The sequence below is a fragment of the Nelumbo nucifera genome, chromosome 5, assembly GCF_055504915.1.
Source record: "Nelumbo nucifera cultivar China Antique chromosome 5, China Antique-T2T, whole genome shotgun sequence".
Taxonomy (NCBI): domain Eukaryota; kingdom Viridiplantae; phylum Streptophyta; class Magnoliopsida; order Proteales; family Nelumbonaceae; genus Nelumbo; species Nelumbo nucifera.
In genome coordinates this window covers 77,026,597-77,052,929 of record NC_142653.1, presented here as the reverse complement: position 1 = coordinate 77,052,929, position 26,333 = coordinate 77,026,597, and the positions used below count along the sequence as shown (strand labels likewise).

The 26,333-nt window shown below is 38.3% G+C and overlaps 1 protein-coding gene across 2 annotated transcripts in view; it reads right to left on the bottom strand.

Moving 5' to 3' along the window:
* Positions 1–9,371: 9,371 nt before the first annotated feature.
* The window catches only part of LOC104593920 (P-loop containing nucleoside triphosphate hydrolases superfamily protein), a 28,415-nt gene continuing 11,453 nt past the window's right edge, over positions 9,372–26,333 (bottom strand). Inside the window, exons 5-9 of one of the 2 annotated variants that reach the window (XM_010254014.3) lie at positions 22,208–22,280; positions 21,831–22,115; positions 19,740–19,883; positions 12,288–12,338; positions 9,372–9,550 (exon numbers count right to left, since the gene is read on the bottom strand). In XM_010254014.3, the coding sequence (XP_010252316.1) occupies positions 9,479–9,550; positions 12,288–12,338; positions 19,740–19,883; positions 21,831–22,115; positions 22,208–22,280 (625 nt within the window). In that variant the 3' untranslated portion in view covers positions 9,372–9,478. The remainder of the gene's footprint in view (positions 9,551–12,287; positions 12,339–19,739; positions 19,884–21,830; positions 22,116–22,207; positions 22,281–26,333) is intronic. The other variant, XM_010254015.3, reaches the window with a different exon arrangement.

The window sequence follows — 26,333 nt, the reverse complement described above, 5'->3', positions numbered from 1 at the left end:
ATCTGATATATAGCTGCTCGCCAATGATAACATAGCAAGCTGACTGCCACTCTACCCTCCGAGCTTCATTGTGTTCTGGTGGTAGGGTCCGTGATGCAGATAGTCAACAAGCGGAGTTATCTAGTTCAGTTCTATGGCCACGATGGGAGTGACCTCTTATGCCACCCTTTCTATGCTAGGTCATGGCAGGTCTTCAACATAGGTTGTCCTCTTCGTAATATTTGTCGCATCGGCCAGCTTTGAGAGTGTGTCGGCCTTGGTGTTCTCAGGTCTTAGAACTTGTCGGATATACCAAGAGTGGAAGTTGGGAAAGAGCTCTCTATCCTTGGCCAGATAGGTAAACATGGCGGGCTGCTGGGCCTCACACTGCCCATTCACTTGGTTCACTAGATGTGAGTCGCTGAGATGACGAGATGTTTTGTGCTGACCTCCTTTGTCAGCGATAACCTAGCTACCAACGCTTCATACTCGGCTTCATTATTCGATGCTCGGAATGCAAATCAGAGGGCGTACTCCAATTTGACCTCGCTAGGTTCATAGAGAATCAATGTGGCATCACTTCCTCTCTGGTTGGACGCACCATCCACATGGAGGATCTAGGCTCTTCATCCTAGGTCGGGGCAAGTGCCAGACTAGTTGAAGCCTCTGAGGTGCTGATGGGCTCGTCCCCAGGGGTCAGCATGCTGAGCATGTACTTAGTGACGAAGTTAGCTAGGACTAGGGCCTTTATTGCAGGACATGGCTCAAATTGAATGTCGTATTCGCTGAGCTTGATCGCCCACTTTGTCAACCTCCCTGACACCTCAGGCTTTTGCAAAACTTGCCTCAAGGGTCTATCGATGACGAGAATGATAGTGTGCACCTGAAAGTATGGGTGCAACTTGCGAGTTGCTAGCACCAACAATAAGGCCAACTTCTCAATGTTAGAGTACCTGGTCTCAGTGGCGTGGAGGACCTTGTTGACACAATAGATAGGTTTCTGCACTCTGTCCACGTCGCAAATTAAGACCGAGCTGACTACCTCGTCACTCACGGAGAGGTAGAGTTTTAGCTCGTCTTCGAGTTCTGGGCTGGCTAGCAAGGGTGGTGAACTCAAGTACTTTTAGTCTTTGAACTTGGACATAAACCAATCAACTTTGAACCGAAGTACTATTAGTCTTTGAAGTTTTGATTCTTTTTTATGGCTTTTAAGAATGGAAGGCACCGCCTAGTCGACTTGGACATAAACTAGTTTAGGGGGGCTATCTGACCTGTTAGTCTTTGAACTTCTTTAATTGACCTTGGGGGCCTTATGTCTAGGATGGCCTGGATTTTATCTGGGTTAGCTTTGATGCCACGTCGATTTACTATGTACCCAAGGAACTTGCCCAACGTGATTCTGAAGATGCACTTGTTCAGGTTGAACTTCATGTTATATTTTCTTAGAATATCGAAAACACGGTTCAGGTCAAAAATTAAAGAGCTCGAAAATTGGGTTTTAACAACCATATAATCAACATAAAATTCTACTTTATTCCCAATCAGGTCAAAAAATATTTTATTTACAAGGCGTTGGTAGGTCGCCCCAGCGTTTTTTAAACCGAAGAGCATAACTTTGTAACTGTACAAGCCTGTTTTAGTTACAAAGGATATTTTTTCCTGGTCGAATGGATCCATCTAAATTTGGTTGTAGTCAGAGTAAGAATCCATGATGCTCAATAGCTCAAACCCTTAGGTCTCATTTACCAAGTGATCTATCCTTGGGAGTGAGAAGTTGTCCTTTGGGCAGGATTTGTTGAGGTTGGTGTAGTCGATGCACATGCGCCACTTGCCATTGGCTTTCTTCATGAGCACTGGGTTTGCAATCCAACTCTGGTATTGGACCCTCTCTAATGAAGTCTGTTGTGAGGAGCTTCCCTACCTCCTCATATACTACCCTCCATCGCTCCTAGGTGAGGTTCATTTTCCCCTACCAAACTGGTCTTACTAAAACATCTAAATTCTAAATTAAAAAACTTACCAATTTTGATGCAGTAGCTCCTTAAGGAAGGCTCCAATTTGCACTGTCTTCATGGGGTTGGTATCTAAGACCGGCACCAGAACGGTGTCCTCCATGGGGCGAGCTCTCTCGTCACTGTTCTCCAAGGGCGGTTCCAAGTCAATGTCAGTGACCTACTTGCCTTTCCCTTTCAACGCTACCACTCAGCACTTGCGAGACTCGAGTTAGTCACCTCGCACCACTCCAACTCCATAATCTATCAGAAATTTCATCGATAGATGGTAGGTCGACACCACTGCTCTGAGGGCATACAGTATCAGTCTACCGATGGAATTGTAGGGTGAGGGAGTTGCTACCACCAAGAAGTCATGGTCGAACCGTACTTGGTTTGGTGGAGAACCTGCTGTTACTAGAACCTTAATTCGGCCTAAAGACTGTACTGCCTCTCTGCTGAAGGCGACTAGGGGGACGTTGGCTAGGATCAGGTCCTTCCTCTCTAGCTCCATCCTTTTGAATGCCTCTAGGAAAATGATGTCTACTAAATTGCTGGAGTCGACCAGAATTGACTTTATCTCAAAGTCGTTTATCACTAATTTGACCACGAGTGAGTCATCATGTAGATATTAGATCTTCTGAGCATCATCCTCAGTGAAGTAGATCACCTCCTCCACTCAAGGGTGTTTTGTTGGGTTCTCATCCTCGTGCATGAGCTCTCAAACTGACTTCTTCCCGACTGACGTGCTACAACTTGCTATGATGGTCCCGCTCATGGTCATGTTGATTATACCATGGATGGGCCGCTTTGCTGGTGGTGGGTCTTGTAGGGGTTGGTCCCTGTTTTGGTCCCTGCTCGACTATGGCACTTCTCTTGGCTGGTTGACAGGTTGGCTTCGGTCTTCCTGCTAGATGAATTTCTTTTTGTAACCTCAGCGGATTAGCTCCTCGATCTCATCCTTGAGGTTACAACAGTTGTCAGTATAGTGGCTGATGCCCCAGTGGAAGTGGCAATACTTGTTTGGGTTCTTGTTGGCAGGGTCCCCTCTCATCCAAGGTGGCCACTTGACATACTCAGCTGTCTTGATCTGCATAAGGATTTGCCCTCTCTTCACATTCAGTTTGGTGTAGTTCTAGTTCTAAACGGGAGGGGAGCGAGAGCAACGACCTGAAGATCTACTGCTTCTATATGGGGACCTGCTTCTTTAGCGAGGTAACCTTCCTCGCCGATTACGGGGGGACCTGTTGTGCCTCGACTAGACCTGTTCACAGGTTGAGCTTCAGGCCTAGCTTTACACTGTGTTGGATTCAGACTTCGGGCCGAGCCCATTGAAATTTTGGCAAAAGCCAAGCCCGGTCCCAACCCATGAACATGTCTAGCCTTGACGACCTGCTCTTCTTCCTCTGTTTTGTGTTCCCCTATTCATCTTTTAGCCTCTTTGGTTTTTTGCTCAGCTTTAACTGGGATCCGAGTGCTTCCTTAGCCTTCGTGAACTTGGTGGCCCGGTTCGACCTCCTAGTGCAAGTCAAGATGTCAGATGCCGTTAACTGCCACAGTGAGCTGGATGATCGAGTCGAGATTTTGGATCTGTAGCCGCTCTAGGTTGAACCGCTTGATGTAATCCTAGAGCTTCTCATCGAGTCGCTGGATAATGTTCAAGAGTTAGGTCACTGACTTCGGACATCGCTTGCTCGTCACAAAGTGGGTGGTGAAGAGGTCGGTGAACTGGCTCCAACTCCTAATTGAGCCCATGGCCAATCCCAAGTACTACATCTGAGTTGTGCCTCGGAAGGTGGTCGGAAAGGCCATGCAAAGGCTCGCATCATTGGCCCCGTGAAGCTGCATTAAGGCCTGAAAGCTATCAAGGTGGTTGACCGGGTTGATTGTTCCGTCGTAGGACTCTAGGCTGAGGGCCTTGAAATCCTTAGGCCGTGGGGCCATAAGGATTTCAATGGCTAGTGGCAAACTACAGTTCACCGGTTGTGCTGACAAGGTGGTGATCTAACTCACCTCTTTCTTCTCCTCTTCCTTCTTCGTCTCCTCATTATCATTTGGGGCAAGGTGGCTCCTCCCTACGTTATGGTGTGTACGTCTACAATGCCTCTTCTAGATCCCTCAATAGAGTTGGTTACTTCGGCCCCAACCAACACTGTAGCCAGCTCAGCTCCTCAACTTGGACCTGGTTTGGCTCATCGTGATGGCTAGGTGGATCTAGTTCTTGGTTCTGGTCGATGGCCTAGTGCTGATGTTGTTGTTGCGCCCCAGCTATTGCTGCAAAATGGCCCTCCCATGTTCCCTTCTACAAGTCTATCCCGCGGACGAACTGCACTAGCTTTTAAAATTGGCAGCCATCAACCCCAATAGGAACCGTAGAGGGCTTGACCACCAGGAGAGTCATGTTTACGGTGGGCAGAGGAACATTTATGTTCTGTGCAGCGGGGATGCCAAATAAGGTCAAGGGCATGGTGAATTGCCTGATAGTAAAAGAGGGGACCTCAGTGTGCATCGTAGGCTAGTCCCACCCCTTGTGACTACGCTGTCAACACATGCGTTGTTGACGGGGTTATTGCTTGAAGATGCCATTGAGTTTAGGACTCTAGAGACGTGAGAACTGGGCTTTTGCGTAGCAAGTTCCCACAAACGACGCCAATTGATTATACGCGACCTGGTGCTCCCTGCTGGCAAGTAGCTCGGACACCGAATTGAGTAGGTTAGTTGAGTTGCAAAGAAGAGATCAGAGTATTTGGGTTGTTTTTCCCAGGGTGGGCATTTTGATGCTTAAGTTAGTGATGAGTTGTGAAAATCAAAAAGCTTAAGAGCAAGAGAGTTGTTAGTGCTAATTCGCACATACCTTTTTTGATGAAGGGGACACCTTTATGTAGGCTAATAGTCATGAGCTCCATGAAATGCGTCCGGGATCTCTGGCCCATCTGGTTCGGAGGTGGTTTCACACTCAGAGATGGGCTCTGCGTAAGCGGTTAGTGCTTATTCGGTTGCGCCTGAAACGGGCGAGGCGGTAGTTAGCTCCGTCAACATGGAAATTTGATCACGGGGAAATCGAAGGCAACAACTCGTTCAAGGAGGTCACTCGTCATGTCACGTAGGCTGCTAGCTAAATCTCTACTAGGTTGGTAGAGGCAGGTCGCTCTTACGCCGACTTGACATCAGCTAGTCTATCTGCAATCCAACCTATCGAGGTAGGGCCAAGGGTCTACTAGGTCAGCAGAGGCAAGTTGCCTATTATGCTGACTTGACATTAGCTAGTCTATCTGTAGTCCGACTTGCCGAGGTGGGGCCAGGAGTCTACAGTGAATGCGAGGTGTCTGTCGTGCTCCCGGAATCTGCTTACATGGAGTTGAGTTATCGTCCGCCAAGTTTGTGGAGTCACGTGTCGTATTGTCACTAGAGGGCCGAATCACCCCTCATCACCCACAAATGGCGCACTGGCTATAGAGATGATTAATGCTTATGAAGGCTATTATTCAATAATGATTAATATTATTTTGTAATTTCCTGATAACAAGTTTTAGTTTTGAGAGTGAACGAAAACACAACTTGTAATGGTAAGAGGTGACTAGAGCACCATTGGAAGCACTTAGTTTGAGTGATGAGGTGAACTACCGAGGTTCCTACATTCAAAGGTTGAAGGCGATTTAGACAAGTTTTTTTGTGTAATTTGAGTAGAAACCATATAATCCGAAATTTAGCCTTAAGGACATATTAGTCTTTTTCACTCCATCAGAGATAAGACTTGTAGGGGAAGTCTTAGTCCAATTTAAAATGAGATGTATTTTTTTTTTTAATTTGATTATAAATCCATATATTTAATATGAGATTTAAGGCATATTAGTCTTGTTCACTCCTCCATATACATACATACATGTACATACATACATACATACATACATATCATGCATCTCTTTCCTCCCTACCATTGATCTATTTTGTGGTCTTTTTTAAATTTTTATTTTAAAATTGAACAAAATAACTCAACCAATCAACGTTAAGTCTTTAAGACTTTGTTTCTCCTCATTAACTCCATCTTCTCTTTCTTATTAACTCCTTTAATTTTCTCTCCTCATTAATCATTCCATTAACTCTCTCTCCTCCAATAACTCATTCCACTAATTCTCTCTCCTCTCAATTACTTCATTAAATTCTGCTTTTTTTTTCCTTTTTATTTTATATTCTTTCCTCTCTTCATTAATCAAATAAACCAAAAGCAATTTGCTTAAGGATAATCATTTTTGTCTAGCTCGGGCCTTGGCCCCATCAGGCCCACAAATTTTTAATGAGAGAGAGAGAGAATTCTAAGACATAGTTCCCACTCCTTTCATCATTAACCTATTTTAGTATATTTCTTTAGGCCTCTTCCATTATTAGTCTATTGTATTCCAAAGAGAGAATTGTACTCTCATCCAAATTTTTATTTCATACTCAAATTCTTTTTAATTGGTTAATTGTCATAAAATAATAACTTGAAACCTAATAACTTAACTTAATAAAAAACTACTAAAGTTGATAGAAATAATTAGACAGAGAAAGTTTTATCTAGCAACTATTAAAAATTAATAAATTAACAAAAATTAGTAGTTTATACATTAAAAATTAAAATACAATTGAATTCTATTTAAAAATAATTAATATTTATATGATAATTAAAAATTAATAATAGCCTAACTAGAAATATCATAAGACTCCTACTTAGGGATGACCATTTAAACTTATCCCAATACGGCTAGACCTAAAAATTTGCAAGCTCAAATAATTATTTTCTTCTAAGCTAAGTCTAACTCGAATTTGCACTAAGCCACACACAATGCATGTAGTAGGGCTTTAAACGGATTAGATTTAGATTGGATCCAGCTATATTTGTATCTGCATATGCATCCGATTATGACATCCCTAAACACTATTGTGTTTGAAATGACCAAAAAAATTAAAATAGTTAAGAAACTAATTATTTTTAATTAGGTTAGTTTAGGCAATAAAGCAAAGAATAGGTTAATTCTCCTACTTTTAAAGTATATATGTATAACAAATGTATATGAATATAAAATATATACAAAGTATATATGGATTAAATTTGCATCCAACCCAATTATTAATCGGATGCTAGTTCTAACATCCAAATTTGGATTATTGAATTTAGAGTCTAATTGCATATCAAACGTTTGGAGTCCAATGATAGCCCTAGTGGAAGGCCACAAGCTAAGCAACCCCTAAAATAACCTCTAAGTTATATACATATATGGTAAATACTATTATATAATATTTAGATAATAAAATTTATATTAATATATATATAGAAAATTTTATAAATTTTTATAATAGACTAAAATTAAATAAAAATTTTAATTTGTAAAAAAATTATAATTGTATAATTAACACAAGAAAGCCCGTCCTTGTCATAGGCCTAGACAAACATTATTACGCTTGAGGTGTGGGCCAAACTGGGCCAAACAACCTTAAAAATTGTTAATACACTACCAAAATCTGGCTTAAGATCTTTTATTTATTTATTTTTGGTTCATTGGGCTACACAAATGGGGGTAGCCCATCCCCCATAGCTTCTTCAACTTTAATATTATCTAAAAATAGTTAAACATCCAAAAATAATGCATGCATGAGTCATACTCGATTTGTTTTAGTCCAATTACAAATATCACATTGCTCTTAGGGGTGCAACTTGGATGGGTTGGGTCAGGTTGAGGATCAACCCAAGCCAAACCCAAAGTCTTAGATTAAGTTAATTATGACTAAACAATTAATTTATAGATTAATTTAATCATGATTACAAACTAATTTTAAAAATTTACTAATATTTAAGTAATATTTACAAAAAAATGTAACATTTAATCATTAATAAAGTAAAATAAGTAAAATAGAACACTAATAGATAATATGGAAAAATAATTATTTTTAAGTAATTAATAATTTATTTTTTGTTAAAAATTATTAATATAATTAATCCAAATTATTAACTTGTTTTTGTAATAAATTACTAAAATAATGATTAATTATTTTAAACAACATTGCATTCCTTATAATACTTATCAGTTTCTGTCCTTTCATTTTCTCTTGACAAATCCTTTGCATTGCTCTGGTCCTTGCTAATTAGAGATAATAATTGCAGGGGGAAGTCTTAGTCCAATTTAAAAAGAGAGAGGATGTTTAGTATTTAGGAGAAAAAACTCAAACGAGGTTTAAGATTTCTACCCTTTTCATTCATAGTAGTGGGTGAGCAATAATTAAGGAAAAAGACTGCCTTTTCTTGATTTAATCCTTCAATATTCAACAAATCTACATAATTCAGTGTTTGAAATGTAAGGATATATTGACTACAAAAAATATGCAAGGATATATTCAATTATTGTTGGATCTTAATGTTTTTGCTTGTATTAGTAGATCTACGGATTTTCCCCAAAAAATAAAGAAATTAGAAATCCAAAATTTATAAGGAAATATATTTTAAATGATTTTGATGGTATAGGAGAACCATAGGATGGATCTATGAATGATATATCATCCATTGATTCATCAACAATTTATGTAAAGATTTTTTTTTTTTTAATTTTGTTGTAACTACAGAAACAAAAATAATTATTTCCTACAATCTTTCTTCCAAGTTCCAACACTCTGTTCTAACCATTTCGTCTTCATAGTCTCCATATTTTCATTTTATTGATTAATAGGGCCTGATCAAGCTGAAGTTTTAATAGAAATTACTGAATATTGGTTTAGGAGTTTACACAAATAAGATACTGAAGTAAATTACATAAGCGGCAGCTGCATAGCATGTTTTTTTCATAATCAACATATTTTAAAATAAATATACAAATAAAGATGTACATGGAAAAATACATGACAAAATAGCCACTAACCTATGGAATCCATGGAAGCCTATAAGCAAGGTTCAGAGTATCAATACACCCGATACACATGGACATGCATATTGGGTGTTTCCAAGCTACAAAACTTTTTAAATTTTTTTTTTTTTAACACTGATCGGGTGTTCAGTCTTGGATCTGCCTACCCCATGAAAATAGACAAAACCCCAAAAGCTTTGTAAGTTTGTATTTCTTGTGTCAGGTATTTGTCATATAATGCAATATGCCCGATATTGTATCAAGATTTTGAACCTTGCCTGCAAGCTTCAAAGGCATCATGATAGATGGAAAAACATTTCATGTAGCAATTTGTACATAATAAATTATCAATAATATGGACGCCAAGGACCCCATAGGAGTGTAGAGTTATTATCTTTATTCTCTTTTATCCTTTACTAGCTGAGCTGGCAATATTCCTTTAGTTTTCTTTTCTGTCAAGTTTGTTAGTTAGTTAGGGATTATTCTTGTATATAAACACTGCTTTTGTAACCTTTTCGGATGTAGAGTATACTGGAATTCTCTCCATTTTCTTCTTGCTTTTACTTTTGTTCAAGGAGTATACAAGCTTTGAGCCCAGAGGATATTAACCACTTCGGAGCCCCTCTTAGAAATACATTAAATTCCGTCCCCATCATATGCCTTCCATCTTTCAATTACAACCTTGAATTGATCATCCCTCTTCCTAACCTGCAAAGAGCAAAATTGATTATAATTCTAGCCAAAGCTGGAACCTGAGTATAACATAATTAATAGCTGTTATATGTGGTTACACCCTAAATCTTGTTAACAACAAAAATGCCCCAAAACACATGGTAATATTTCCACGCTGAAATTTTCTCCATTAAACTAGTGAAGGATGGACATATGTAACCCACGTACTTTGACTAGGCTTTTTTAGAAACTTTATTCTTGTGTATTTAGTCGGTAGGGTTATATTGGAATTTTTCTTTCTTTTTTGTTTTACTACTTAAACAGGGTCAAAGTTATAATTTTAACATTCTATTGTAAACTAATAAAAGAGGGCGGTAGTTGTGATCAGTTTGTATGATCTCTTCTGCTCTTCAGCCTTGGTTTCTACTCTATTCCTCTCATCTTCTTCTCTTATTCTCCTTTATTTCTGCATTAGTCCAGGTTGATTTCTGGTTGTTTACCAGGTTTTTAAGACCTTATTCTAGGTCTGATCACAGCTTATTTCTTAAACAACCCAATTAGGAAACCATGGAAAAGCCTAAGACCATCCCAACCTGGAGTGGACACAACCTGGGCCAGATGTGTTGCGTCACAACAGGTTTGTGTTTGGACATTCCACATGAATTACAAATACATAAACAGTAGACCTTTTCTAACACCAAGCAGATAAGGGTTGGACCAAGCTTGGGTTGGACTAGGCTACCCAATCCCAACTTAACCTAGTATCAGTAATGAACTTTCAGGTTTAGGGCCAACTTGCAGCAAAAATAATACCAGCTCGACCCTTGGAAAGCTCAAGGTTAAATAAATAGGTTGGGGTTCAAGTTGGTCCCATCCAAGTTTCAGCACTGCATTTTACAAATTTAAACTTGAATGGTAATTGCATCAAGTAGTTAGGTTTACTTGACTAAGCATATTGGAAAATAAATTTTAATACTGTGATTGTATACACTGCAGAGTAATAAAGATAAATACAAAAGAAAAATGGAGAGGATACTTAGAAATTCATGTGCAATAGAAATTACTTTTTTTATTCAAGAGTAAATAGCATCAAATTCAAAAACAAAGAATATTCAGCACTAAATCCTTGAGGAAAAAGGAACTACTGCCAAGAAAATACCTGGGACTTCTAATCATCATGAAACTCAAGCATGCCTAACCAGTGTTCCATTTGAAACCCAAATGTTGGATCTCCATCAAATTTCATTCATAGTACAGTTTAAAGTCCAAGCATCACTGCCGGGACAAATGTTATGGTAGCAATGCTTTCCTAGGAAAGCATTTTGGAACATGGCAGCGCTATTATTACCAGTTTAGTCTGTTCATTATTGCTGGAATCAGTCTTGAGCCTTATTTGTCTCACCCAAAAGCCCCTATCTTCTCTGCGAATCCTTTCCTGCTTGTGGCCCATCTTTTCACCTTAACTAGTAAACAAATGTCCCCACCCAAAGTCCACAATCCAGGTGCAGATTAATTAAGATTTTGGTGGCACCCCTCCACCGGGAGTAAAGTTTAGGATAAGAAAAACCTCTACAATTTGTTTTTTCATAAGTCCTATTATTTGTCAACTAGTTAACCACCCAAAGTTGAACTTATAAGTATTGGTATGTTTAATACATTTATTGAATCAATATTATTGGAAATATTAACTTTTACTTTTCTTCCAATTTTGTATTGGTCCAACTATAGTTGTCTATAATTTATTCTCTTATTTCTTTTAATTACATGAGAAGTTCTTGTCTAGACCTTTTCTTTTGACTGCTTTTGTTTTAGCTGATATACATAAATGGTATATGAGTAGGGGTGAGCAAAATAAACCGAAAAACCAAACCGACCGAAACCGAACCGAAAACTCGGTTAACCGAACTGGTCAGTTTGGTTTCGGTTTGATATTCTTAAAAAATCGACAATTTTGGTTCGGTTTCGGTTAACCTTTAAAAAAAACCGGCGGTTAACCGAACTGACCAGTATATGTATATTAAATATATATTTTATTTTTATATTTTTGAAAATCGAATAGGCTTTTCGGCATTCTCGCTTCTCTTTGTTTTTTCTCTTTTAAATCTGACTTTCTGTTGTTTTCACCTTTTCTAATCTTCCATTCTTCCTCTCTTCGAGTCAACCTTTCCCTTTCTCTCTCACTCTCAGATCTCCACCTCTCATCTCTCTGATTTTCTTCTTCCCCAGATCAACCGACGGCCTCTGAGTCTCCGACCGACGACCTCCGGGCTCCGACCAACGGCCTCCGAGTTCAGTTTCTCATCTCTCATCTTTCTTCTTACCCAATGGGAAAAAATCCCAAATCGACCACCGACCTCTCTTTTTTTTTAATTTTGAGTGCATAAAAAACCAAAAAACCAAACTGTGGTTAACCGGTTGCATCGGTTCGGTTTCGGTTCGAATACTCAAAAAACCGATCAGGTCGGTTCGGTTCACAAAACCGAACCATGAGCATCCCTACATATGAGAGACCAAAGAACTAAAGACCTGAAGACACTTTAAAAATAGTTAAATCATAGACCCCTTTGATTAGAAATATATAGCAGGTATTGGTTTCTAACCCAATTATTTATATAGCAAAAAGGTCTCAAAGACGGAACATGGACATGGTTGGAAAAAATATTGAAGACAAATGGAATCTACCTTCAATCAAAATGCATGGTAAATCAACAAGGCTGCTAACACAAAACTGTTTAAAACACTGAAAAGACAAACTGACGACCAGTGCAATTACCTCAACCAGTGGCCTTTTACCATGAAGCAACATATCCACACTTCTTTCTGTCTGCAAAAGAATAAAATGAAAATTTTAGATGAATTTAGATAGTGTTAACACATCGAGGGCACTCCATCTTTAACATATTTCTACATCAGATTGAAGATCAAGACTCTATCAGGGAATCTGAACCTGCACTTTTAACTTGTTTAGAAATTACTGAACAAAAATTACATTTTATATATTTGTAGACCTTTGCATTTATAATTACTCCTTTAGTAGTTTTACATTAGCCAATTATTTTAACATTACATACATTTCAAATTTCTAGAATTGTTGCCTATATTTCAAAAGGAATGACAGTTAGAATGTAAAAGAGAAGTAGAGGATAAAAGTAGTATTCCAATTATCTAATGTAGCTTGTGAACTTCAAAATTGATGTTTCTTTTACCTTTTTTTTTCTGACAGGGGTTTTCATCTGCTATGGTGAAACTTAACCATAGGTCTTGCTCAGTACTCCCAGACCCAAGTTCCAAGGAGGCCTTTATGTTGAAACCACCAATGTGGCTTGTCCCAGAAAGACTTTTTGGAAAAACAGCTATTGATAACGGATTTTACTGAAACTTCTGGATCTCCAAATCCCTATAACCTCTAATAGGTTACTTTCTGTACATGTTTGAATTTACACCTTTTCATCCATTCCAGCAAGAAAAAGCTCTCAAACCACAGAGATCGAGATCTCTAATTTCCCCATGTATCGGTTAATGGGGGTGGATGCAACAAAATCTCTATAATGAAGGATCATGTCATTTGCTAGAGAACATTCTCAAAAAACTATTATAAATAATGTTCAAAGGTACATTAGCCACTTTCATTTATTAAAATTGTTTTTGGTTGATTGTTGTACCTCAAAAATGACATGTCAATATTGATATATTTGCAACCAAAGGGTGGGTAACTTCGATAAGTGAACGGAGGAGGAAAGTTGACTAACAAAGACTAGTCATAGTCATTGATGATCCAGGACTGCACTAGTGCTTAAAAAAACTTATTTGGTCCCAGTTGATGGTTCTCAGAGGCAAAGGGGAACTACTAAGGACATATGTTGAAGCTTCAAGCAAAGACCGGATGGCATACGAGTAAAGTTTTAACAAATAATATGGTCTTCCAGAGTGAAAAGAAAGCAGGATTTGAGTAGTAAATCCCTAATAGATGGTATATAATTAACATATCAATTTATTACCCTTCTAGGTGATTGAAGAATGTACAGTAGGTGTGACATTATCCCATGATAGTGTACATTCTATTTGCTATATCTATGTCTATTACATGGAAAGAATCAAATCAATTTAATCAAGAATAAGGAAGAAGTAAACAACTGAAAACTTTCCTTTATTTTTTTTTATCAATAACAGTAACTTTTATTAAGAAATAAGATGGAAAATTACAACCAGAATGGAGGGGTAAAAAGTCTTAACCCTCCCTGTTAAAACTGAAAAAACAGATTACAAAAGAGCCCAAAAGAAATTTGCCCTTCCCACCCCCTGTTTAGCCAAGTGTCTGCCATAGAGTTAGCACTCCTCTTGGTCCATTGAACCCTTATATGCATGTTTTGAGTTAACTGATTAATTTTCTTTTTTTTCATTTGAAAACTTTCCTTTATGCTGTGTTTGGTTTGAAAGAAAAGGTTGGGAAACCTATATAAAACTTGTACAGGTTTCTGAAGAAAACTGAAGAGAGGAGAGCTTGAGAGTTTGGATAAAACTTGTACAGGTTTCTGAAGAAAACTGAAGAAAGGAGAGCTTGAGAGTTCGGCAATGAGGGTCTGAGAATGAGAGTTTGGAACCTACTCTCTCTCAGCACCCTAACACTATTTTATTAAGATATATTTGAATAATTACAAGGAGGCCCTTAGTTGGGCAAGAATTTACAAAGAACTTAATATAGATAGGATGGGCCCAGAATAAGGCCCATTACAGAAAAACATAAATAACAAGAAAGAATAAACAACCTATGGGCCTTCTCTACACTCCCCCTCAAGTTGAGCATAGATGTCAATCATGCCAAGCTTGCTGGTATCATGCTGAAGTTTTGCCTTGGGAATGCCTTTGGTGAGAAAATCTGCCAACTGTCCTTCAGATGTGATGAAAGGAAGACACACTTCACCCGAAGAGACCCTTTCCCTAATGAAGTGTCGATCAACTTCAATATGCTTGGTTCTATCATGTTGCACTGGGTTGTGAGCAATGTTGATGGCAGCCTGATTATCACAATACAACATCATTGGCTTGTCATATTCAACTCCAAGTTCTTCCATCAATGATTTTAGCCATAATAATTCAGAAACTCCATGTGCCATGGCCCTGTATTCTGCTTCAGCAGAAGACCGAGCAACAACCGATTGTTTCTTGCTTCTCCAAGAAACAACATTACCAGCCACCAAGCTGCAATACCCAGAAGTAGATCTTCTGTCATCAATATTTCCGGCCCAGTCAGCATCGGTGTAGGCTTCAAGTTTCATATGACCATGCTTGGCAAACAGAATACCCTTTCCTGGGGAGCCCTTCAAATAACATAGGATTCTCTCTATTGCTGCCATATGAATGTCTCGGGGAGCATGCATGAATTGGCTAATGCAACTGACTGCATATGCAATATCTGGCCGAGTCATGCATAGGTACAAAAGTTTCCCAAGAAGTCTCTGAAAGATTCCTTTGTCTTCTAACAATGCCCCTTCTGAGGCTGAGAGTTTATGACTCATCAATAGGAGTAGCAACTGGTCTAGCACCCGTATTTCCAGTTTCAGAGAGCAAGTCAAGAACATACTTCCTTTGGGAGATAAAAATCCCATCCTTGGATCGAGCCACTTCTATGCCAAGAAAGTATCTCAATTCCCCCAAATCTTTAATCTCAAACTCTATATGGAGAAAAGGTTTTAGATCATGAATTCCTGAAACATCATTACCAGTCACTACAATATCATCTACATACACAATGAGGTATACTGCCAGATGTCCACTCCTCTTCACAAAAAGAGTATGATCGGACTATGTCTGCACATAACCAAAGTTAACAAGTGCTGTTCTAAATCTCTCAAACCATTCTCTAGGGGACTGTTTTAGTCCATAAAGAGATTTCTTCAGCCTGCATACCTTCCCTTTCATATTAGTTCCATACATCCCTGGAGGAAGAGACATATAAACCTCCTCATGTAATTCACCATTTAGAAATGCATTCTTCACATCCAATTGATAAAGGGGCCAGTCAAAGTGAGAAGCTAAAGATAGAAGAACCCTCACAGATGTCATCTTGGCAACAGGTGCAAAGGTCTCTAAATAATCAATCCCATATGTCTGTGTATAGCCTTTTGCAACCAGCCTGGCCTTGTACCTTTCAATGGTGCCATCAACTCGGTATTTGATAGTAAAGACCCACTTGCAACCGACTGGATCCTTCCCTTCAGGAAAATCCACCACTTCCCATGTGTCATTCTTGTGTAGGGCATCGATTTCAGATCTCATAGCATCCCTCCATTCTGGAATCTTAAGAGCTTCTGACACAGACCTGGGAATAGGATGAGAAGCAATAGAAGAGAGATAGGCAAAGTATGAAGGTGAAAGCAAACTGTAAGAAAGGTGCTTGGAAATGCAGTGTGCAGTGCACTTCCGTTTTCCTTTCCTAATAGTAATGGGAATATCAAGGTCAGGGAAGGATGACTCCAAAGGTGCTGAAACAGTACCTGTTGTCTCTTCTGTGATTGGAAGTGTATGAGGCTCATATGTTGTAGGAGAAACAACCTGCACATTTCTAGATCTTTGCCTTTGATACACCTTGGGATTGAGGATAGGACGAGAAGGTAGAGTACTGGGACAAGGAGAATGGAACAACTGATCCACCCTTGATACATTTGAAGGAGAAGCAGACACATCAAGAGACTCAACAGGGACAGGAAGAGGACGAGCAAACACCTGTGACAAATCCTCCCCCTGTGGACAATGTGGTCACAGTCAATAAGGAATCACTTGGAGTCCCCTGAACCAGTCTATATTCAGCACCACTTTTGTTTTCAAACTCTGAGAAGTACATCATGTAAACACTCCAAATATGATTTCAGATGACTTCTACAAGTATACTGAATGAGGACAAGCAAGAACAGAGTTCAGCCGACCATAAGAAGGCAACACACTGAGTTCAGCCGACCACAAGAAGGCAATACACTGAGTTCAGCCTTCAAGAAGTAAACAGAAACTTCTAGGCACTCAGCCAAAGTACCTTTTCAAATCTGGACTTCAAGGTAAATACCACTTGGTATTGCTGAAATAGCCCTTTTTACAAACACAGTGTGGGCAATAGAGACAACCCCACTGTCAAAAAGAAAAAAAAAGGCCACAAGAACAGTTCGTACAGCCCCCAAAAACAGCCAAATATAAGTAACAATCCACAGCCTTGTTACAAGGATGTTTCGGCAGTTTTGACAGTCCAAGAAGGAGTGAAAACAGCCCAGAAATTTCTGGGTTAAACCAGATTCAATGGCAGCCGAAGGTAGTACAGAACAACCAGAGTTTTCGGACACTTCAACAGTCCAAATACAGCCGAGAGTAATACAGAACAACCAGAGATTTTCGGACACTTCAACAGTTCAAACACAGTCGAAAATAATACAGAACAACCAGAAAACTGAGCACAACTTACAGTTCGAGCTTCAAAACAGAACTGAGCTGTTCCCCTTCCTTTTTTTTTTTCTCTGATTCTTCCTGGCCACCGAACCACTTCTCCAAGAGATTCTAGTCTTGGGCACTTCCAATGACCTCCAAGAATCAGGCAATATGAGCCTAAGCTTCCAGCCCTAGAATATTGAAGTTCGGGTATGCTCTGATACCATGAAGAAAACTGAAGAGAGGAGAGCTTGAGAGTTCGGCAATGAGGATCTGAGAATGAGATTTTCGAACCTATTCTCTCTCAGAACCCTAACACTATTTTATTAAGATATATTTGAATAATTACAAGGAGGCCCTTAGTTGGGCAAGAATTTACAAAGAACTTAATATAGACAGGATGGGCCCAGACTAAGGCCCATTACAAAAAAACATAAATAAAAAGAAAGAATAAACAACCTATGGGCCATTCGGCCCATCTTCTCTACAGTTTCCCTACCTTTCCCTTCCTTTTCCTACCTTTTCTTTCAAACAGTTGAAAAACAGCCCACTTGGTGTATGAAACTGTTTGAGATTAGATGCAAACCAGAAAATGAACAAACAAGAGAAGAAAAGAAGAGAGAGCTGGCGGCAATGAGTGTTAGAGAGTAAGAGGTTCGAACTTAACCTCTCTCTAACACTCTAAACATCTTATTAATAAGTTAATCTTTGACAAATTACAGAGAGGCCCTTGAGTGAGCAGGAAAATACAAAAAACAGACTATTACAGAGTATGGGCCCAGAATAAGAACCACAACAGAAAGAAACATAACATAACATACAATGACAATCTATGGGCCATTCGGCCCATCTTCTCTACACTCCCCCTCAAGCTGAGCATAGATGTTAATCATGCCCAGCTTGCCAGTGTCATGTTGAAGCCTTGCCTTGGAAATGCCCTTGGTGAGAAAATCTGCCAATTGTCCTTCAGAAGTAATGAATGGAAGACACACTTCACCGGAGGAGACTCTTTCACGAATAAAGTGTCTATCAACCTCAATATGTTTGGTTCTATCATGTTGAACCGGGTTGTGAGCAATGTTGATGGCAGCCTGATTATCACAGTACAACATCATGGGTTTGTCATGATCTACCCCAAGTTCTTCCATTAAGGACCTTAGCCACAACAATTCCGAGACTCCATGTGCCATGGCTCTATATTCTGCTTCTGCGGAGGATCGAGCCACAACTGTTTGTTTCTTACTCCTCCAAGAGACAACATTACCAGCCACCAGACTGCAATACCCTGAAGTAGATCTTCTATCATCAATATTTCCAGCCCAATCAGCATCAATATAGGCTTCAAGTTTCAGATGACCATGTTTGGCAAATAGAATTCCTTTTCCTGGAGAGCCTTTCAGATAGCACAAAATCCGTTCTGCTGCTGCCATATGGGTATCTCTAGGAGCATGCATGAACTGGCTAATGCAACTGACAGCATACGCAATATCTGGCCTAGTCATGCACAGGTACAAAAGCTTCCCAAGAAGTCTCTGAAAGACCCCTTTGTCTTCCAACAAAGTTCCATCCGAAGCTGAAAGTTTGTGACTCATATCAATAGGAGTTGCAGCTGGTCTTGCACCCAATTTGCCAGTTTCAGACAACAAATCAAGGACATATTTCCTCTGGGAAATAAGAATCCCATCCCTGGATCTGGCAACTTCTATGCCAAGGAAATATCTCAATTCCCCCAGATCCTTAATCTCAAATTCTGTACGGAGGAAAGACTTAAGGCCCAGAATGCCTGAGGCATCATCACCAGTCACTATAATGTCATCAACATACACAATGAGATACACTGCTAGAGACCCACTTTTCTTCACAAAAAGAGTATGATCTGACTGTGTCTGAACATAGCCGAATTTAACAAGTGCAGCTCTAAATCTCTCAAACCAGGCTCTAGGAGATTGTTTGAGGCCATAAAGAGATTTCTTCAGTTTACATACCTTTCCTTGCATATCTTTTCCATACATTCCTGGAGGAAGACACATGTAGACCTCCTCATATAAGTCACCATTCAGAAATGCATTCTTTACATCTAACTGATAGAGAGGCCAATCAAAATGAGCTGCCAGAGATAAAAGAACCCTCACAGATGTCATCTTAGCAACAGGGGCAAAAGTCTCCAGATAGTCAATCCCATATGTCTGTGTGTAGCCCTTTGCAACAAGTCTGGCCTTGTACCTCTCAATAGTCCCATCTGCCCTGTATTTAATGGTAAAAACCCACTTGCATCCAACTGGATCCTTCCCTTCAGGCAAATCCACCACCTCCCAAGTACCATTTTCATGTAGTTGGCTGAACTCGGCCCATAGATTGTCACAAGAATAGCTTATTGAATAGCTTATTGAAACTGCAATAGATCATTCTGAATGTAGACATTAGGATGGGAACAGGAACTGGTGCAGATATATGTTAGACAACATCATGCTTCAGTTCATATCAATGATCTTGAAGTCCAAAATCAACCCAATCAGATCCAAACAAACCAATCTATACCTAAACATAAGCAAATCAACTGGTGCATATAAGTATGGGTAAATTACATAAACCTAATTGGGTCAAATCATCCCCAAAAGAGCTCCTTTCAACAACTCCAGTATGTCTGCCATAGACACAGGTTGGACTCAGAGGATGACATGTTTCTTTTAGACAACTGATTCTTTTGCTGATGTTATGTCACATAGAATGCTTCCATGGGTTTTTACATAAGTTTCTGACTTGTGATAGGAAAATAATGAGAACAACAAAGAAAAGAACAGTCTGTACAACATACACGATGAGTAACCCAGTAATGCCTTTCCCTCATCTCAATCAGAAAAGGAAATGTTGGAGGAGCTTTCCTCTCGAGTATGCTTTTCTGGCAACGTCTTGCTCGGGCTTCCTCATCTCCTAGAGTAACAGTTTCTACTCCACCTATCTGGATATTTTGCACGAGGAACAATATCAAAATTTATATGTTATCCAAATTAACAGGCTAAATTCAGCATCTAATTGTCTTATCAAGTCGAAGAAAATCCACCTCAGTCTATAGCAAGCAAAGTTAAGATTAAGAACCAAATCAACTTGATTTTTTCTTTTATGATAAAACATTATTCAAGCTTTATTCAGAGTAAAAGGACTGAGATCTGATCCAAGCAAGAAGCTTTCGACCAGTGACTAGATTTCTGTATATTAATTTCACACCTGGAAGCACATGTCTAGAAAGAAATACAGATGCATAGTTGGAATAGAAAAAAGAACCCAAACACTAGAAGGGTCCATGAAGCATGGTAGAGAAAAAAATAAACACATAAGAAGGCTTTTCAACTGAACTAGAAATAGTAGTGATGTTTATAATCACCTAGTATTTCAGATTAGTCTATGTAACTAGTCCAAGAAACCCACATTTGTCCGTTTCAGACATCATGACAATAAGGTACAGAGATTGAAATTGAGCACATAACATGATAATGTATTTTCATATAAGTGATGTTAATGAATGGTGAATTATTATGTGTTAATAAGTTTGCAGAATCATAAAGTCTTCTCAACAACAAAAAATTCTCTAAAACAGAAAACTTATAAAAGAACTACTTACTAGAAATCAATCTAAGAACACAAAAGTTATTTACCAAAAAAAGAACGCAGAAGTTAAGATAGATAACCCTCCCTATAGCAGTCAGCTATAGAGAAAATTAGAATAACTTCAGAGATTTATTGAATAAACCAGATAATAGAACAACATTTGTAAGGCAAACAGTCTGGACACTAACTTTAGGAGAATATAATTTCCCATAAAGCCTACAAAACTTCTAAGGTAACTCCCTTGCTTCAGTGAGACTAATTAGCGACATTAAAATCTACTAATTTTATCCCCTAAAATACCCTTACATTGAAATAGTAAACCAAAAAGGTAAAATTGGCCCTCTTTCTGTAAATCAAAGACACAACTATAAATAAGTCATGCTTAAACCAAAACAAATGAGACATGAACCAAAAATACTAGACACTTGGGCAACTCAATATGTGGGGTCTACACAGTCAAGCTTTAACTCTGATGGTTGATCACTATTTGCAGTCCACAAATTCCCGTAATTAAAAATATATCCTGAGTTAGGACTGTTGACATGGACAGTCTTTTCTAGCCTCATCTTTTGAGGCTAAGTTACTACTTACTGGAATCCATATTTATCACATCAAATACATGAAAGTTAATCCTTTATTAAGGTTTTTAAAGAATGAAAATTTGGCTATTTTGGCCCCTTGGACAAATGCGATAGTTGAAAATCCAAAATAAATACCTTGAATGACCATTAAGGCCAACTGAAAACCAAAACTTGTTAATGGAAATTTTGGTTATTTTGAAACGTTTCAAAATTTATGTTAATTATTCCAAAATATTCTTACATAACTAATTCTGAAATTTTGGACAAAAAGACATGGGAAAAATATTCAGTAACTTTTCAACATGGCTCACTGAAACCAGGGGCAGAACTACTATGTCCTAACATTAGTGAATAAAGATTCACAGGAAAGACAATTGGTTCATTGATTGTGGATGAGGTAACTAGTCCTAGCCTATGACAAAAGAAGGGTGCTTTGCACACTTTGTATTTTAAAAAAATCATTTTTTAAATCAATGAAATTTTCTGTTGCTGATAAAAAAAGGAAATTGGTTCATTGAGATATTGTCAACCAGCATCTCTAAATAAAATTCATAATTGGGCTTGGAGAACTCTCATTTTGTGATGCCCAGATGTTGTATATGAATCCAAAATAAAAGGTAAAAAAAAACAAATAAAAACATGGCAAGAAAAAAGTAGAAAATATTGTTTGGAGAACAATGTAAAAAATAAAGAAGACAGAAACGGAAAAATAAACAAACCAGATCACAAAGTGTATGGTTCTTTATTATGTTCTCAAGTCGCTCCCCATGAGCTGTACCAATGAGCATGACTCCTCTTTCTGCAATTGAACGACAAGCAAGTGCCTCTGCCTCAGTGCCAATCTCATCAACAATTATTACCTCTGGCATGTGATTCTCTATTGCTTCAATCATGACTTTGTGTTGCATGGATGGTTCTGGAACCTGCATTCTTCGTGCACCACCAATTGCAGCATGTGGAACATCACCATCCCCTCCTATTTCATTGCTAGTGTCAACAATTACCTGTCCAAACCATCAGTACAATTCGATGATGTGTTTGGTAAATTTATAACAGTTAGGAAAGGAGATTATTCATAATCCAATGCTTAACACACCACTCGTTTGTGAAGCTCATCTGCTAATGCACGTGCAATTTCCCGCATGACAGTAGTCTTGCCTACCCCAGGCCTATTACAGTCAAATTCAGAAGTAAAGAAATTGCGGACAAAGGTTTTTGAGTGGTAGGCAAAAGCAGTTTAGTGCACAATAAACAGGTACATTTTTTGTATTTTAAAGTTCGTACAAGTAATGGAAGTAGAGATTGTCAAATAGAAAAATAAAAGAGCAGAAAGTTATAAGTAGCAATTGATAAATAATGATTAAAGAAGAAAATTATAAACTTCTTTACAATAGCAATCTGCTAAAGATCATTCACAATCATAGAGCATGGAAATTGAAGTGAACGTTGAATAATAATATTTCTCTACGAAAAACATCCATATTTGTAAAACAAGCACGCTGATTACTTAGAACAACCTTATTTCTAATCTAAGAGCACAGCCACTTTATGTGAAAGATGCCAAAGGTCAGGTCTGTATCCAGTGCACCCCTCCCAAAACAACATTGGGTAAATGGTCTTTTTATTAGAATTAGGAAACTACCCAATTCTTGACTCAAGTGAAGAACCATCCATAACTCACTTAAGGAGGGAAAAGAAATACTCATTCAACAATGAGGATGTAGAAGGGATTTTTGAAGACCATTTTCAACAAAAGCTATTAAATTGCTAGAACCAAAACGGCCAGGTGATGTCAATAAGACAAAAGATCCAAAATATTGTCCCTATCATAGAATGGTCAGTCATCCCTTAAAAGAGCGTTTTGTCCTTAGAGATATCATTCAAAAAATGATAGATAAAGAGGAAATTGAAATAGCAGAATCTCTTACAAAAGAAACTACTGTAGCTGCAAACAATATATCCCTTGTAGAAGAAGAAAATCCAAATAGTCCCTCTTTGTATGAATTGATGAATGAGCCAAGCATTTTGTGTTTCAATGATTTCTCCACATCAAAAGAGGAAGAAAGTTGGAAGACAGTGGTCAACAAAAAGCCAAAAGGGATAATTGAACCCTTAAAAATAGAAATCTCTCCATCTCCAGGCATTAAGTTCAGGGGTCAAAAAATTCCAAGAAGAAGAAAAGCCAAGAAGAAATCTCTAATGGTTTCAGAGAATGAATATGAGCAGCCCTTGAGATTTCCTATTACTCTAAAAGAGTATATGCCAAAAGAAATACTCAATGAAGGCTTAGAAAAAGTGGAAATAGCCCCAATAACGCCATGCTATATGGTATCTTACAAATAAGAAGAGATACAAGCGAATGAAAAGGAAGTGGACCAAATCACCCTGCAATACATCTGACGTCATGTTCCTCCACAAAAATCATCTTCAAACAAGAAGGCAAATGAAGATGACAATGATCCAAATGAGCAAACGGAAATTGAAGAGGAAGGATCCAAAGAGAATGAGGAGGAATTAAAAGTAGATGGACAAAGTAAGGCAAGAGACCCTAAAACGGATATACCAATAAGAGTTCAGCCTCATGTTCAAAAGGCAGTGCGGGAATCCCGATTACTTATTAAGTATGATATTCTGGCTCACTTAAAATGTATCCCTGCATTTTTAAGTGTTTATGATGCCCTTCATCTTTCCCCATTCAAGCATTACTAAATCCTAAACAATTCAGGAATGAAGTTAGTCAAGTTGAAATACAACCCAATTCCCCTAATGTATGTGCCTCATGTATGGCCTGCATTTCTTTTGATGATGAAGATCTTCAACTTGGGATGGAATATCACAATTGTCCATTATATGTGTCAGGCATAGCAGGGGATACATCCATTAACTGAGTGTTACTTGATTGTGGATTCACAGTAAATCTCCTACCCTTGAAAACTTTGTTAATTATGGTATGACACCCTGCCAACTATCTCCTTCATATCTCACTATTCAAGGGTTCAATCAAGAAGGGCAAAAAGCAATGGGAACCATTGCTTTAAAAGTTAAGATTGGAGAATTATATTCAGATGCTCTATTCCATGTCATTGATGCAAGTACCTCATGCAATGTCCTTCTAGGATGCTCTTGGATGCATGCATATGGAGTAGTTCCATCTACGCTTCACCAATGTTTTAAATTCAGCAGGGATGGAGAGGAAAAGAAAGTTGTTGATCCATTCTAAGGGGACAGGTTCACTATGCAAATGCTAAGTTCTACAAAGCTTCTAATATATCTACACCTGAAGCCATGAGAGACAAAATAAATGCACAATTAAAGTCAGCAATAGATAAGGCTTCGTCGGTGACCCCAAAAGTCAAGATTACTAGGCTTCCTCAAAGTGAAGTAAAAAAGAAACAAGGTTGTCAAATTGACTCAAAACCTAAAGCCATCTTTAGGTATATTCCAAAGAGTCAAAGAAGGCTGGGGGAAAAGACTCTTACATCATTACAAAGCGTCGTGATGTCAACGCTTACAACAAGTTACACTTTCCCATTGAGGAGGATTGATCAATCTATTCCTCAAACTCAATTGATTGTGTCAACTTCATTTCAAGACAGGAATAGAAGGAATAAAAGGATTGTCTTTTGCAAATTTAAGCCATTATCTTTCGCAAATAAAGGCATCGACAATCTTACATGTAGTGATGAGACATCAACTTCAGAGACACCGATCTTTACAGATTGAGAAAAGGCTATACTTAGCCTAAGTGAATTAAAGCCATGAGTTTCTGTGCTCAAACGACTCAAAGGCTTGAAGGATGATGAGCTAAAGAAGCGAGTTTTTGTATTCAACAGACCCACATTTCTATCCCAAAAAATCATAAAAAAAGAAAAGCGACCAGAAATCATCATTAAAAACTTGACAAGGATGGAGAGTCCAAGGTTGAAGTTAACCACATCTCCATTTAAGGAAATCAGAATATAGATCTTCAAGGTCAAGGTATGAGTCTTATTCCAGAATCTTCTGGATATACAAAATCACAAAATCAAAATATGCACCTTAATTTTACAAATTTTGAATAGGTAGAGCCTCTTGAAGAAGCTCCTCAGTTAACTGATCTTCTTGATGTGGATCAAGCAGCTAAAGAAATCAGAGACATTCAGCTAGCTCCACTAAAGCTTGAAGATGGGGGTTAAGAAATTTAAGATAATCTTAGTGAAATCAACCTCGGTACTGTTGAAGGCCCCAAGCCCATCTTTGATAGTGCTTCACTTACTGAAGAAGAATTTAAGGCATATGAAGTATAACTCCGAGAATACAAGGATGTGTTCGCTTGGGGGTATCAGGATATGTCAGGACTTGATCCTAAAATAGTTGTACATAGGTTAGCAATATCTAAGGATAAATGTCCTATAAACAAGCTCAATGCTGCTTTAGGCCTGAGCTTATAGTGCAAATTGAGGTTGAGGTTGATAAATTAATAAATGTTGGCTTTATTAAGGAAGTTAAATATCATTTGGTTGGCTAATATTGTTCCTGTTAAAAAAAAATGGACAAATATGCATATGTATAGATTGTAGGGATCTTAATGAAGCTTGTCCTAAAGATGAGTTTCCACTACCTATCACGGAATTATTAGTTGATGCTACAACAAGCGTTATCCTTCATGGATGGCTTTTTGGGTTATAATCAAATTAAAATGACCCCGGAGGATGAAGACCTTATTGCTTTTTGTACCCCAAAAGGGATATACTATTACATAGTAATTCCCTTCGATTTAAAAAATGCAGGGGCAATCTACCAACAGGCCATGATAGTCATATTTAATGACATGTTGCATAACACTATAGAGTGATAGTTGATGATATGGTTGTGAAAACCAGAAAAAGAAGCCATCATATAGGCAATCTAAGAAGAATCTCCGAAAGACTTCGAAAACATCAACTCAAAATGAATCCTTTGAAATGTGCATTTGGGGTAACATCAGGAAAATTTCTCTGATTCATTGTTCGACACCGAAGAATTGAGATTGACTCCACTAAAGTCAAGGTGATATTGAAGATGCCTCCTCGAAATCTACGATGCTTTGCAAGTTCACATGACTTACAATGAAGACTCGATAAAGACATTCCCTTAAACATATCGAGAAACAAGTGACTCAAAGTAGAAAAAGGTAAATGACCAAACCATAAATGACATAACATGACTATCAATAGACTCTGACAAAAGAGATTCCAAGTCTA